The sequence below is a fragment of the Tympanuchus pallidicinctus genome, unplaced genomic scaffold (assembly GCF_026119805.1).
Source record: "Tympanuchus pallidicinctus isolate F22 unplaced genomic scaffold, pur_lepc_1.0 scaffold1, whole genome shotgun sequence".
Lineage (NCBI taxonomy): Eukaryota > Metazoa > Chordata > Aves > Galliformes > Phasianidae > Tympanuchus > Tympanuchus pallidicinctus.
In genome coordinates, this window is record NW_026294618.1 from 42,449,716 (window position 1) to 42,465,347 (window position 15,632).

General features: G+C 45.2%; 1 protein-coding gene across 2 annotated transcripts; it reads left to right on the forward strand.

Moving 5' to 3' along the window:
- The first annotated feature begins 9,870 nt into the window (after positions 1-9,870).
- On the forward strand, positions 9,871-14,360 carry MTRES1 (mitochondrial transcription rescue factor 1). 2 transcript variants are annotated; one of them, XM_052673995.1, is made up of 4 exons: positions 9,871-9,979; positions 11,587-12,028; positions 12,728-12,800; positions 13,890-14,360. In XM_052673995.1, the coding sequence occupies exons 2-4, from the start codon at positions 11,595-11,597 to the stop codon at positions 14,064-14,066; spliced, it is 684 nt and encodes a 227-aa protein (XP_052529955.1). In that variant the 5' UTR covers positions 9,871-9,979; positions 11,587-11,594; the 3' UTR covers positions 14,067-14,360. The 2 variants fall into 2 exon arrangements, with proteins under 2 accessions (XP_052529955.1, XP_052529943.1); XM_052673983.1 differs by lacking the exon at positions 9,871-9,979 and having other exon boundaries at positions 10,252-12,028.
- The last annotated feature ends 1,272 nt before the right edge of the window (positions 14,361-15,632 follow it).

Below are 15,632 nucleotides of genomic sequence, written 5' to 3' on the forward strand. Positions count from 1 at the left end.
ACCGTGCAGCATTACCAGCCCTTTCCACGAGGAGTTCTGAGGAACCCGTCCACGCATGGTGGACGAGCACCGCGCTGCCGCCCTCCCCCCAGCAGCTGGCGGAGCTCGGCCAGCACGGCGATGCCCGCAGCCAGCCCCGGGCCGCCCACCCTGCCGTGCCCCACCCGCACCTTGGGGGCTCGCAACAGCGAGACTGACCGCCCTCTGGCTCTAAGTCTCATTTATTGTCAGGGGCCGCTCGGCTTTACTTGAGGGGTTTATCCCTCTTCTTTTCAGCGGGGAATCGATGCTCCTTCGCCACGCGGCGCTGTACAGAGGCGAAGCGCCCGCACCGCTCCCTCGAGGATCCCGCAGACAAAGGGGCGAGAGCCAACCTCTCCTCACAGCACCGAGCCCAGCCGCCCGGCGCCGAGCTGCCTCTCCCCCGCCCGAGCTCGCCCCGTTGCAGAGCCAGGAGGCTCTGGTCGGCGAGATGGCGGCCCCCTCCCGCAGGCTTCCCCGAAGGAGCACCCCGCCCCTCACCCGCTCCGGGAGGGTCCCCGCGAGGCCGCGCTGCCGTCTCCCGCGGCAAGGCTCACCTGCGTAGGTAGGAGGAGCGCCAGGAGCAGGAGCCCCAGGCCGAGCCGCGCCGCCAGTGCTGTCCCCACGGCCGTCCCCATACCCTTCTGCTGCTGTTCCGCTGCGTACCACACCGATACTACTGCCGTCCCAACCGCTGCGACAGCGAACGAGGCGGCTGAGCCGCGCCCGGGCTTTTTATAGCAGCGCGGGCTGCCGTCACGCCCCGCCGCCGCCGCCTTTCCCGCCTCCTCCCCGCACCTCCGCCCCCGCCCTCCGGGCCCGGCCCTGCACCGCCCGCGAAGTGCCGAGTGCGCCGCCACCCCGGCCGATGTCCGGCCTCGGGGCAGAGCTGTGTTTCCCTGGCTATGGGTACTGCAGGCAGAACGTGTGTGCCTTTGTCTTGCGCCTACCTCGTGCTCTGGCACTTGACCCCGACGTGGCAGGGGTTGAGTTGCAATTATTCGAGATAAATTCTTCTTATAAAGATCACAGAATCATAGAATCACTAAGGTTGGAAAAGGGCTCTAAGATCGCCTAGGCCAACCACCAGCCCATCCCCACCATGCCCATTAATCACCTCCCTCAGAGCCACACCCACACGTTTTTTGAGCACCTCCAGGGACCGTGACTCCATCACCTCCCCGGGCAGCCTGTGCCACTGCTTCACCACTCCTTCTGAGAAGAAATGGTTCATATCTCCAACCTGAACCTCCCCCGGTCCTATCACTACACAGGAGAAGCCGACTTCCACCTCACCACAACCCCGTTTTGGAGAGTTATAGAGAGTTATGAAGTCTGCTCTTCTCCAGACTGGACAGTCCCAGTTCCCTCGGAACATCAGGCTTTTCATTTAAAAACTGAGCTCACAGCTGAAGGAAGGACAGGTAGAGAAAGCTGTATTTCCAGATGATAGAAACAAGAGATGAAGGGTTGAGGAGATGAGGCTCGACCTTCCCCCTGGCTGTTAGGTGAGTGCCTTCCCACCAGTACTCAGGCTTCAGGACACAGCTCGCGGTTTCAGACACTCTTTGGATCTAAATATTTTATTGTTATCATTATTCCTCCAAGAGCAGGAAACCTGTGTAAGAAGTGGAACAGGAGGTTCTTCCAGTTGTAACCTGCACATAAGATTCTAGCTTCTGGCACACTGTAGCTGTATTGTGAATCCTCCCAGGTAGGTTCTGCCTCACTGAGTTGATGCAATCCTTACTCTATACCAAGATGAAAGATCTTCAGAGTATTACACAAAGCACTCGTGAAGCACTCCTGGGGTAATGTTTCTCTGGTTTTTGGTGTGTTTGTTTTTAAAATCTCTGAACATATTGAGGCTCTCGCTCCTTACTATTAGAGGCATAGTCTGTACCAATCTTTGAAACTGAGGATCTTATGTTTCTGAGTGTTTGCTGGTTGTCTGCTTAAAGCTGGTGATGAGAAGTTGGATTTTCATGATTCCAGATATCTGAATCCCCTATGGGAGCAGTCACGTGAATCACAGCAATGAAGTGAGGCCTTAGACTATTCTGACACCAGATCCCCATTCTGCTACTGCAGGAGATGCCAAAGGAATGTAACCTTGCTAGGGCTTTCCAACAGCCATAACAAAGACTATTCTAGCATAAAGCAGGCAGATAATTTCCTTTACAACCTCTCCCACCTTTTATTGGAGAAAAAGCAATGATATAGCTGTTGCATGATCCCCCAGGGTTACAGCAGTAGCTGAGACACTTAGTCAAAGCAAAGACAGGTGGGAATGATGGAGTAGCAATCAGACAGCCTTTCGCATTCTCTCTACCCAGTGCATTTACCTGAGGTCTGGAAGTCAGTTTTAGTGAGGCTTGTGCAAAGGTCATGTAAGGTGACTTGAACATACAGAGCACTGTATCACTGCTAATTATCATTATACAGTGTATTGCACTTCTGGTATTTTAACAAGTTACGTTGGAAAAGGAGATATTTCTTCTTGTTAAAATGTTAGACAAGCTATTTGCTTAATGGTCTTTTAAAGAAAGAAAATGCAGAGGTTTTAAAATACATGTCAGAAGTGATAAAATACTAAAATAAGGGAACTATGTAAAGGCTATGTTCTGAGGTCATATTTCTGAAATATTCCTGAAATACTCAGGCAAGTATGGCATATGTATTGGCAGCAAGGAAGAGGAACTCTCCAATGGATTCTGTTAAAGATTTATCTGACCAAGACACCAGGACACGATGTATGGATGTTTGTACAGAGATGAGAAATACTGAGTTTAGAACTGTACAAAGTGAAGTACTGCTATCTGGTGGCCAATAGGCACTTCTGATCTTTTTTTTTTTCTCTTAAGAGGTGACGTACTCTCTCAAAACACCCTCTGCTGTGTATTTTAAGAGGTTCCATGGTGCTGAGATGTGTTATTAGGTACCATTTTTAAACGCTCACTTTTCTGCTTCCTTTATGTTTTAAAGTCAGAAGAGCACTCAGCATCTCTCCTAGTTAAACATGTCATATTTGGTGAGAACGCATAACAAAGAGAAGGGCTAAAACTATTTCAATCTTTTGGGTTAAATAGAAATCAACTTGCGTATTCTGCTGAGGACTTTTAAGTTGGTTCAACTTTGCAATAGACATCATTTTCAATCTAGTGATCAGAAGCAAAATTTGTGTTACTTTGCATAAGATATTAGCAAACAGGATCCGCTGAAATGGTATCAATAAACAGAAGTCATCCATAAAAGGAAATGGAGAAGTAGTCTCTGAAACTTAAAAGTAATGCATTTGAATCTGGACAAGCTTTAGGAAAATAAGTGTAGTCAGAGCACTGAATGGAATTCATGAGAACTAATTTTGACGTAGCCATTAATTTTCTCTTGCCTTTATCTTCTGGTCTTGATCCATTTAAGCTTAAATATTTTAGGAGCATCAATTGCCAAGGAGAATCTCTGGATCCAGTGCTCCCAACCAGCTCTTCACTCTTTAGCTGTGTATAGATTGAAACTTTCTTCATATTATGGCACATCTCAGGCTCTTCATCCATTTTAAGCTCATGCCAGAGTGCACTGCAGCTCTCAGTAGTCACCTGGGTCATAACTGTATTATTTTACATAATCCCCAACTGTGAGCATGTGTTGATACTTTAGTTCTTGATCGTTTTACAAAGGAGAACTTGGAAGAGAGAAATGCAGCTTCCCAGTGTGCACTGTCTAGCCTGCATATGCTGATCTATGCTGACATCCTCTGGTGGTAGGCTTCTTTGTTGTCCATTTTTCCTGGATTTTGCCTTGAGAAACTCCCAGGTCAATATTTACTAACATATAACAACAGTATCTTTTCCTTATCTAGGCTGGCTCTCTTGCTGCTGGTTTAGTGGGAAGGATCTATCTTGCCAGAGCATCAGATCTCCAGCCACATAATCAAATCTTCCCAGCTCTTTTGAAGCACCCTTCTTTACAAATGCATCCGCAGTAGCATTGCAGAACAAGTTTGAAATTCTGATTGGTTGAAACTAATGTTATATATCTGGCCAATGCTTAGGTGTGCATCTTGATTTGAGCACTTGGAATATATTTTGAGGATTACTTCTTCCATTTGAGGGTTTACAGTCTGTTTTTTGGCATTGTTAGTAGAGATTTTAATGGAAGACAGGGTTGGTGGGACTGTAAATATCCACTTGGTGTTAACTTATGATTGCACTCAGTTATACATGTGTTCATAAATGGGCCTTTACTGGTATGATCCAAACCATCACTGTAACAGGTTTCTCTTCTATGCCAAACTGAGACAAAAACAAACAAAAAAGCAAACAGAATCAGGCTGCTTAATTAGAGGTGTACAGTTATGGAGGTAAATTAATCTACAATTTTCAGCCCTGGAATCCTAAGTCTAAAATAATGTCAACAATAAATGTTTAAGAATAGCAGCCCTAATACCAATAGATCTTATGATTTCCTGTTCAGTTCGCACAGTAGAGTTTGGATTCAGGTCTGCTTGAAAGCACACCTTTCTCTCTAAGTCAAATAAACTCTTGGGTGACATCAAGACAAATAACTTAAACAGAAGGTGAGCCTGTTCTCTAGCCTTCAGACCAACTGACATGTCTAGCCACATACGAAATACTAAACTTTGCTAGGCTCCAGAAAAGAGCTGCTGAATCTAAACTGTCTGTTGTAAGGCAGCAGTCCATGGCCCAGGCCAATCCCTGAATCCTGCCCAGGAGTAGTTTGGTATCGTATTGCTAGGTATGGGATGAAACCAAGGCAGGGCTTTCCTTGAACTCATCAGGCTTACTGTTACATGGAGCAAAAGTCATTAGCTCCATTTTCTCATTTGAGGTAAATTTAAAGGAAGCAGGGGAAATTCTGATGAACAGGCTGGAGCTGTTTATTTTATAAGACAAAACAAGAATGAATATGATTAAAAGATGCATAAATGAACAAGATATAGAAGATAGATCAGCTGTTCTTTCCATTTTGTCTTAGAAAAAGGGACCAGTTCGGGAATTGAAAAGATGGACAGCTGCATCTTTGATCATGCTAAGACTTCAGGTATCTTTTTAGATAGGAAATTCTTTACTGCAAGATATTAGACAAGGTACAGGGAGGGATAGGACATTTATCAGTGAGAACATCCAGAGTTTAAATGGAAAATATTGCAGGGACACGCTTTAATGGAAGACAGATTTTCCTTCTGTGTAATTCACACATTCTCTTCATGCTTCTGGACCTGAATGCTGGACAAGATATCCTTGACTCCAAACAATATGATTGTTCTGACATTTCATCCATCCCCAATGCACTTTTATTTATATTATTTTCTTTATTTTTTTATATATATCAAAAGTGTATTGAAGTCTACAGATACATTTCTCTTTCCTGATGCAGTACTGCTTGTACATGCTACTGAAGGTAATGTCTCTGAGTCACAATGAAATGTGAAATACTTTGAACAGCCTTTTTTTCTGCTTTTAAAAGCAAACCCAAGATAAAGCATTACAAAAAAAAAACAAGCAAACAAATAAATGCTTTTTAACTGTACACAGATGAGGGAACAATCTAAAATCTCTCTTTGGTGATTAATTATATTAAAGTTATTTGTGTGTGTATCTTGAATTAGGTGCTATCAATTAGAGAAGAGAACGCTACATTCTAAGTAGTAAAGCCATTAATCTGAGAAGAATACAGAGAAAACAGAAGTAAATAAGTAATTCAAACTAATTAACATTTGTTCATGGGATATGTAGTTGTTTTTGGCTAATAAGTAAGTTTCAAATAACAAATGCTTAGCTGATTATTTTTCCTTCTTGTTGCGTTTGCCACCTGATGTTAGCAGGAGCTAGATAAATCCTAGAACTGCAATCAAAGCTAGCACAATCATGGTCACTGCAGAATGAATGAATTTCCACAAACCTGTATTAAAAGCCAGTACATTAACTTTTTCTACAAAAACAAAGACATTGTATCTTATTACCAAACAAGGAAAGGAGGAAAAACATTTGTCATTGCAAACCTCTCACCAAACTGAGGAGTTGAAGAATTAGCAGTGAAACCATGAAGCCTTTAACCTGTGGGTAGCTGGACTGAATGCCAGGCTAACTAAAGAAAGCTGCTATTTTTCCTCCCTGATACTTAGCTACTGATGTAAAACTGATTTGCACTGTCCAGCAGTTTGTTAATTTCCAGTCTTGGTGGCTTACCGTGCTATGAATTATTAGGATGGCTTCTATCAGCTTTTTTGTAGTGATTAAAGTAGTTAGCACTGCCTATCCTCTTTTTCTTTCTGATTATGGCTCAATGGGGCATTCTAGTGTAAAAGAAAAATGGATTCTGTGTGCAGGGTGACACAGTGGCTGCAATAAAAAGTGACAGAAATTCGTAACACCACTGCTATTGGAGAGGATGAAATGGCAACTCAGAGAGTCAGTAAGTAAAGGAGACAAGATTCAGCATACTCAGGGGCTAGAGACATTAAAGGAATCCTATAGAGGAAAAAAAACATCCCACAACATTTTATGGTAAAAATGGCACAGTAGATACTATGGGTAACTGCGTAGAACAGTGTGCCAACTGGAAAGGCAACAGTGGAAGGACCAGAAAAAGAGTGTCTGCTGCAGGAAGGATCAGCTTTCAGAGATGTGTTTTACAGAAAGAGGTGGTAAGATTATTTGGACATGGACTGGATGTAAACGAGTTAGAGGAATTGTCTCCAGACTGTGGACTAAGAGAAGAGAGTATCTATCAGTTGCAGTCGGTATGTAATACTGGAAGGGGTGAACTAGCGGTCAGGGAGATTTAGCTCATTATTTAAATGAATATGGACAAAGTTAAGGGTGGTGCTCACACCGGGACACTCTGTTTTCCCAGGCCATATACATATGCATAGAACATTGGCTGTGTACCTTCAGTGCACCTTTAAATAAGCAGTGTGTTTTACAGAGTGTGTAGTTACAGCAAGGTAACTCTGAAGATAATTCTGCAGTGACAAGTAATCTAGTGAGGTGAGCATTGTGTAAAGGTAGAGTTATAGCATTAGAGTATAATGGTACAGCTACAGCTACTAACAGGGCTAGGAAAGCTGTATGGTGGTCTCGACTTCATTTTTAGATTCAACGAGTACCAACAGATCTGGTACACAGGAAAAGAAAGGAAACAAAAAATCCTGAGCAGTGGTGGAAGGATTTCTTGATTATAGACACAACATACAAGTTAAATGCTAGCAAGAATTTTCTCTGAGATATCAGAGTAAGAAGACTAATTTTTTTTATGGCTGAATGCTGTAGAATATATACGGAAGTGCACAAAATGAAAATGCTTTTGAGAAAAGCTTCTGTGGGTGCAGCTTGAGCCTGCAGAGCTTTGTCAGGGAGCCAATCACTGCCATCTAACGGTAAACTGGAGAAAGAGATAAATTGCACTGCAATCTTGACCCAGTCTGAGTGTTTTGGTTACAAAGATGGTTTGATGTAATTAATGTAGAAGTCATTAACATTGCCTTTATTTTTTTCTTTTTGGTCATCAAAATATGCACTTAATAACCTAGGTTGGGAGTTTCCAAGACCCCACAAAGCTGGAGTGTAAATCTTAAGGATGAGGGTTTTCATGGCCCTTCTAATGGCAGCACAGAGGAACCTGGTGACAAGGCGATCGCACGACACTGACGTTCCTTTACAGCCCAGGGCAGAATGGATCCTGATGATAACCTTGGCAAGGGCTGGCATCATGGCAGAGACAAAGTAGTAACATGAAGTATTCCTAAGTAGAACAACTGCAGCAGTTGTTGTTGTAGCTAGACTGGGAGATGGAGCAAGTGTGACAGAGGTGATGTCCAGTTTGGAGCTGTGCAATGGGGAGATAAACCAGGTGCATGATGCCTGCTCTTGGCTGCCAAGTTACATTTTCTCTGTGAGTGAAGAGGGACCTGAGAGCAATAAAATTCACATTCTGAAGACTGTAAGTCTTACAGGAAAGGGTGTTGAGCAGTGACTTAATCGCATTCTGGATTTGCAATGGGCCTCTATATCATCATATTTGAAAGATATAGAAGATAAAGGCACTTCAGACAAGTTCTTTAATCCTACATGAGTCAAATCACATTTTAAGGTTCTGAAAAGAGCAGATTGAATGGAAAATTGGCTGTTGTTTTTGTTTTTTTGTTTTTTGTTTTTTGTTTTGTTTTGTTCTGTTTTTCCATTGGAGAGCTAGAAACTCTGCTCAGGGAATCTCTGCTGTTTAGAGATACATTTTCTGTTCTGACTCATATGTCACTATGAGTGCAAGAAAGTGGCTTGTACTTGATTTTTTTCCTTGATAATGATGTATGTATATTTTAAGATGCCTGGATGAAAAGTACAAAAAAACTAACAGCTGTATTCCCTACTGAGACTGGTCAGAATCTCTCTGACCTGGGCAATGGAACACTCAAAACAAAGATGTAAAGATATTTGCAGCTTCCTTTCCAATGAGGCTTTCAAGGAGGGAAATAACTTTCCATAGAACTGCTTTGCTACAAAATATCCCTGACATAAAAATCTCTCCTTCAAAAATTTAATGGCAAAACTTAGGCAGGTGTTAAAACTAAGCTGTCAACTATAATGCCCATGCTAATTGCACAGCTGCCATGCAACAGTACCCCCACACCACTTCCTATACTTGCTGATAACTTTCTAAGAGAGGATTGCTTTGCCAAGTGAGGTGAAGGGCCTTTTAAAGTAGAAATTCAAAGGTGAAGTGCTTTTCCATCTGCCAAAATTACCCCAAACTTTGCACAGCTCTTTGCATCAGGGCAAGATGCTGTTGGTTGGATGTGACTGCACTCTGTACCCATCTGGTATGGATAAGGAAAATCTCACAAAGGCTGAGCAGCTGAAAAGTGGTCAGGAGGAGAGGTGCGAGTGAGGTGTGGCAGAGGGATGGACCTGGCTAATGGCTGAGCTGCAAAGAGAAGGGATTCTGGGTAGCCATTGGTGGTGGAGGTGTGAAAAGGGAAATGCAGAGCAAAGGAAAGAAACGAATCTAAAGACGTGAGAATCCCAAAATATGGTGTGACTGGGATTAGATTGTCATTGTGCAAATGAATCAGCGGGCGAGAGACTTGGACATCTGCTGGAGGCATTTCTCTTGGGAGAGGTTTCCATTTCCCGTTTCCTGGCTTGGGAATGCAGGCAGAGGGGCAGAAAGCACACACTCTGGCCCTTAACACTGAAGTCCCTGTGGTTTGGTCGTGCGGTGACAGAAAGCAGCTCTGGAAATGACAGATGAGAAAATCCAGCATCTTTGGTTTTACATGGAGAGGTTTTGGGGCAGGAGGAGTACTCAGACCTAAATTAGTAATTTATTTCTGCACTTTCAGCAGTTGTTGTAAAGGGAAAATTATAGATATGTTGTAAATATAATTAAAAATAAATATATGTGTATATATACACACACAGGAAAAATATATCATTCTGGGAAGGCTCTTCACTGGAGGGCGGTGGGCATGGTGAAGGCTGCCCATAGCAGCAGGCACGGCCCCAAGTGCCAGAGTTCACAGAACACTGGGACAGCACTCTCGACACGGAGTTTGATTTTGGGCGGCATGGTGTGGAGCTGCTTGGGTCTCATCCAACGTGGGATATTCTGTGATTCTAGGACACCAAACGGGACGCGGTCCGTGCCAGCCTGGGTGCGACGGCAGATGGCCGAGGCCAGGCCTGCCTCTCGCGAGAGCAGCTCCCTTTCCAGACGGCTGAGGAGCCAGCGGAGCCGGGGGATCCTCCGAGTCCCTGACGCCCGGCGGGCCGAGCGGGCACAAAGAGGCGAAACGGCCCGTTCCCCGCCTTCCGCGGCAGCCAGCCGGGCCCCGGCAGAGGGCGCCGAGCGCGGGCTGAGGCGACTCCGCCTCCGGTCTGCCAGCAGCGGCGCAGGGACGGCGGCGGCGGGCCCGGGCCTGGGGCTCTGGGGTACTCAGGTAACCGCGGCGGCCTGCCCTGCTGCGAGGCTCCCTCCGGAACGGGGCGGCGCGTCGCCGAGGCCGCGGGGCGGAGGGAAGCGCGGGGCCGCCGTGACCCCCAGCGACGGGACGGGCCGCGGTCGGGCCTGGGCTGCACGGCCTTCGCCGGGACGGCGGCCGAGGGCGGCCGTCAGCGACGGGGCCTGGGCCGAGGTGATGGCCGCCCTGGGCCGGCCCTCAGCTGCGGCAGCCGCCCGCCTGGAGCAGTGTCTGCGGCCCTGCGCTGCTGGGAGCTCCGCTCCGAGCTCAGCGCTGTGCCCGGGGCGGGTGGCGGCCGCGGAGCCGCCCTTGGCTCGGGGTTTGGCAGCTCCTGTGCCCCCGGGGCGGGTTTGGATCGGCGGCTTAAAATAACAGCGATCGCTTCAGAGAACTTTTAGCAGTTTGTCCCCGGCTTGAGGAAAGGCGTTAAGTCTTCAGGGAGCGGCACACCGTCCTAAAATTTTCAATTGTATGCCTACTAGTTGTAATTGCTGTGGTGTGAGCAGAGCCGTGGGGGTTGTGGCTATTTTTCTGCCACCAGTAGTCACAGACCTTTCACTACTGCAGCTGACTGCACAGGAATCCCATTCTGCTTTCAGCAGAGTTCACTCTGGTATCAGGAGAACAGCCTCTGGTGTCATGCAGTACACACACAGCTGTACAAAAGCCAGCATCACATCTGGCTTAGAGAGGTGCCCCCAGCTGAGGGGTGGGCCTCAAAAGGAGCATCACCAGGGCTGCTGGCCCCAGTCCTGTTGCGGTGTGCAGAGCTGAGCTGCTTCTGCTGGAGTGCTGCGGTGGTGCTCGTTCCCACTTGGAGCACTTTGCAGCCTTCCCTCAGCCAGGAGCATGGTCTGAGCAGAGCCTGGAGTTTAGAAACCTTCAACTCTTGGGGTTTTTCTTACGGCATCGAACGAATTGGTTGCTTTCACCAAGGAGGAGTCATAGCAGGCGTAACTCTCTCTTTGCTTTATATGAAATATCACACAGAATCACAGAGTGGCCCAGATTAGAAGGGACCTCAAGGCTCATGAATCTCCAATCCCCCTGCCACATGCAGGGCCACCAACCTCCACATTTAATACTAGACCAGGTTGCCCAGGAATCTGGCCTTGAACACCTGCAGGGACGGTGCATCCACAACCTCTCTGGGCAGCCTGTTCCAGCACCTCACCACTCTCCTAGTAAAGAACTTCCCCCTGACATCCAACCTAAATCTTCCCTCATATAATATATGAAATAGCTACCTGGCTGCTTCTTTTACGAATGGTGTGTTAAATGGAGGGAGGAAAATGCCACAGGTATGTTTAAACAGTTAATATTAAACTGCAGAAGAGGAACAGAGTATTCTATTCCATTGGGGGTTTCAGCGCTGGCTTCTGTCTGATACTTTACCTCTCGGTAGCGATGTGCAGTGTGTGAGAAAACACAGCAGGATGCCCACTGCGTTTAGATGGTGCACTGTGCAAGGGAACTAGATAACCATCTGTCTGTTTGTTTTAACTGTTGTGCTGTCCCTGGAGAAATCCTTCCCAGTAGTCAAAGCGCTTGCTTGTTTTTAACTATGAATGCTTATTTCATTTTAGGGTGTACTATGACTGGCTTCAGGCTCCCCATCACTGTGTTTAGAAAACTGAATGTTTGGGTTGGACTGTGGGAGAAATTCCCCTCTAATAAACTCTTTCCCTCTTGGAGAAGAAGCATTTTCTGTAGCTGTCAGGCAAGCACAATAAATGACCGAAGATGGTTTAGCTTTTTCCCAGTAAAACTCTGCACACTAAGACTTTCTCCAGAGTATGTCTCAGTACTCTCTCTGCGGAACAAAAGTAGCAAAAGCTCTAAGAGGAACAGACAAACTGTACAGGAGGAGGAGGAGGAGGAGGAGGAGGCAGATGAACAAGAAAGTGATTTGGAAGATGAATTGGAAAATGACCCCAACGTAGTAAAAGATTACAAAGATCTTGAAAAAGTGGTGCAGTCTCTACGATATGACGTGGTCATGAAAGCTGGCTTAGACATTGCAAGAAAGTAAGTATGAAAAAGAACCTGCTGGTGAGAGAGATGGCATGTAGATAACACCGGCGGTTTGATCCCCTTCATTGTTAGAATACCCACTTTTTAATATAGCTGTTTTGAGTTGGGATATCTGGGGTGTTGTTGTTTGTTTGGGGCATTTTCTATCAATTACCATGTATTTAAAATGAAGAAAACGTACTAAGTAATGCAAAAAGATCTAATTTGAGACAGAGGGAATAAATAACATGCTATTTAATGGCTGTAGAAATAGATGAGGGTAAGGTCAATCTAACACACCGGGTCAGCCAGATATGTACACTCTACATCAATAAGTCTGATCTTGAACCTATAAAAGCCTTACGTTGCAGTGTTGTTACTATAATTTGATCACTTACAAACAATTGAACTGGCTGGTGCAGGACGGAGGACTTCATTTGTTGGGTATTCAGGAGACAACTCTTCAGAAACAGCTTTTTATTTCTTTTACCTATAGCACAGAGCACCCTCTGTCTACTATTTCATTTACCGTCTGTGAAAGATTTCTTCCAGTTCAAGACTGTCCTGCCCTAAAATAAGTAATCCTTTATGTGCAAATTAGAGTTGTGGAAATATGCCTTGCATGTGAATGGTTTTCTTGTGTGTTTGCAAGTGAACAGTTGCATTTTGTTCTGCTGCATACTGTCAATGCAATAAAACCTTGTTTTTCTTCAGTAAAGTAGAAGATGCATTCTACAATAATGAACTCAGGCTGAATGGAGAAAAACTATGGAAGAAAAGTAGAACTGTAAGACTCTTTAACATTTAAATATTTTAATACAGTACAAGAAAATAACTAAACTGTGAGCTCTTCTCCTTCCTTTTACTTGGGGCAGAAGCAGCAGCCGCTAAATGGCTCTGCCATTTAGGTGAAGGGCATTGCTAACACCACTTCCAGCTTTCTCTGTGTGTGACTGCTATTCCTGGGGTACGGTGCTGCTCCCTAAGGCAGATGGGTGACCTGTGGTATTGAAGTGGGCTGAAAGCAAGGAGAAGGCAGGTGGCAGCAAGGACAGAGCTTTATGTGTTGCTGAAGGAAGCGATGATAGATACGAGGTTGATGGATTAGGAGTGATTAAATCTGAGGTATTAGTGGAGTAGGCACATGGTTAAAGTTTGATGATAGAAAGGGACTGAAACTGAGGTAGCCCAGGAAAGGTTATTTTGTCTGTGAGAGAGCACACAACACACACACAGCCAAAGGGTTGCAGGCTCAGCTGGCCAAGTTCTTTCACAACAGAGCTCACCCAAATGGTGACCAGCATACCTCTACGTTCCCTTCAGGTGAGGGGGATCAGGTGGCATTACTGTGGTGAAAAGGCAGGAAGGAGAGAAGTTTTAGTTCCCATTCCCCTCAAGTAAGGGCTCGTTTTTAAAGGCATACTGCTGCTGTGGATTTTGTGAGGGGACACAGACTGTTGACCCGCGCTGTTCTTTACAACAGTTTCAGGCGTTCTAAAGGAAGGAGGAGAATTTTGCATTTGGCTGCTTTGTGTCTGTATTGATAGAAGAAGATTGGCAGGAAACCCTATTTGGTAATAAACCTGTATGATAGCTTTTCCAGAGTTAGGCATTGGCTGTAATTTAGTAAGGGCAAAACTCCTGGCAGAGAAGGTCATGAGGAGACATTTAGTTGCTTATTGCCAGGGCTTTCCTAAAAGCTCACAGTGGAAGGACGGCTCTGTAGTGGGTCTGGTGTAGCCTTCCCACTTCCTCCCCCCAGAGATTCAGGAGAACAAATGGCACGAAAGGAGCACCATTAATGTGGCCTCGACTGTGGGAATTTGTTTTCTCCAGAGAATGCTTACAATTGCTCATCTCCTCTTTCTATTTCCAGGTGAAAATTGGTGACACGCTGGATCTCTTAGTAGGTGAAGATAAAGAAACAGGAACTGCTGTAGTGATGCGGGTAGTCTTAAAAAAAGTATCTAACAAGACTGAGAGTGAAAAATACAGAGTAATTTTAAGACGTTGGAAAAACTTGAAGGTGCCCAAACAGGACGTACTGAAGTAGCGGGGAGATGCATGTGGCAGCATGAGATTTGTTTTGCAGAAAACCATATTGTTTGTTGTTAAATACGAATTTTGGTTAAACAAAATGACAGTACCCTTTTTTAAGGGCTCGTGTTAGAAATATCTCCCTCTGCTGTGTACATCAATGCTCTGTGGTAAATGCCTGTCACTTCTTGCAGTTAGTTTTGTTTCATGATACTGTGGGATAAAATACTCTGCCCTCATATCTCCAGGCAGTTTCCTTACAGACGTTATATAAAATGACTCAATAAAGACAAATTTGATCACTGTTTAATTGCTGCCTGGTTTCTGTTAATCAGGTTATGTGAAAGCTGACGCCACAAGCAGCACTGCTTTCTTAGCTTTATTTCTAGATTCGTTACATAGTTTGGTTTTTTTTAATATTACATATACGTATGCGTAAAATTGCTTCCTTTTTAATTACTGATTTGATCCTGGTTAACAGTACCAACTCTGTGCTTTCATACACGTTGATGCAGTATAGAAAGATACTGATTGCAGCAGCATGTTCTTAAGCAGGAAACTTCACAATGACCGAGGATTTGTCAAGGCAGAGATCCTCTCTTCTCTCATGAAAAAGGTAGCTCAGGCAGGAGGCACACAGTTAACAGAAGAAAATGAGATCTTGGTTTTTTATTGCATACTGATGTCAGCGTGGCATTTAAAAGAGTATTTATCACTTAAGTGGCTGTAGAGATCTGATTGATCAAAGATCAGACAACACTGTGATTAGAAGTACATGCCTGTATTACAGCAGCAAAGTGCAGCCTTGGAGCTGGCGTCTTGGGTAATCACCCACACTTGTAATGTTGATCATACTCTTTTTCAACAGAAACAACAAACTCTATGAGCTATGTGGCATAGACGGAATTTTCATGTTTATAGGTGTTTAACATCTACACATCCAGGTGGTGTGTGTGTGTGTGCAAGGTGGGAGCATTCATTCAGCCCACGGTCTGTTCCCTACCAAGTGAGAAGAGCCCAGAGGTGAGAGCAGCCCAGATCAAGCAGCAGAAGCACACAGCAGTCTGCTTTTCCTTGCATGTTCCTGATATCTAAGTGGGCAGGCAAGAAGTTGTTGCTCACAAAACAAATGTAAGGTATCAGGCTATCACATGTATCTGGTACACAGTGATAAAGCAATGGCTGGATCCAATCCAGAAGGCTCTGCCTAGCACTGTCAGATTGCCCATACAGAACCATGGCACTGGCACGGCACCAGGATGACCTGATAGCTTTGCGTGCTTCCCACACTGCAGTGTGTGCTGCAGGGAGGCCAGCCTGCCTTGCAGAGCAGGATCTCTGGTCATCCATGGGAAGACAGCAGGGAAATGCTCACAGAACTGGGCTGCTTCTGCCACCTGCATCAGTTTCTCAGTTCTAATTGTCTACATAACAGAGTGATTTTAATCACTCGCTTTCTACTTGCTCCACAAAAGAAAAGGCAGTTATTTTTTCCATAGGGACAAGAGTAGCACCAGAAGCATTCCTGGTTTCTGTTAGCTTCTGCAATGGCACACCAGAACCTCTAGCTTCTGTGAATTAA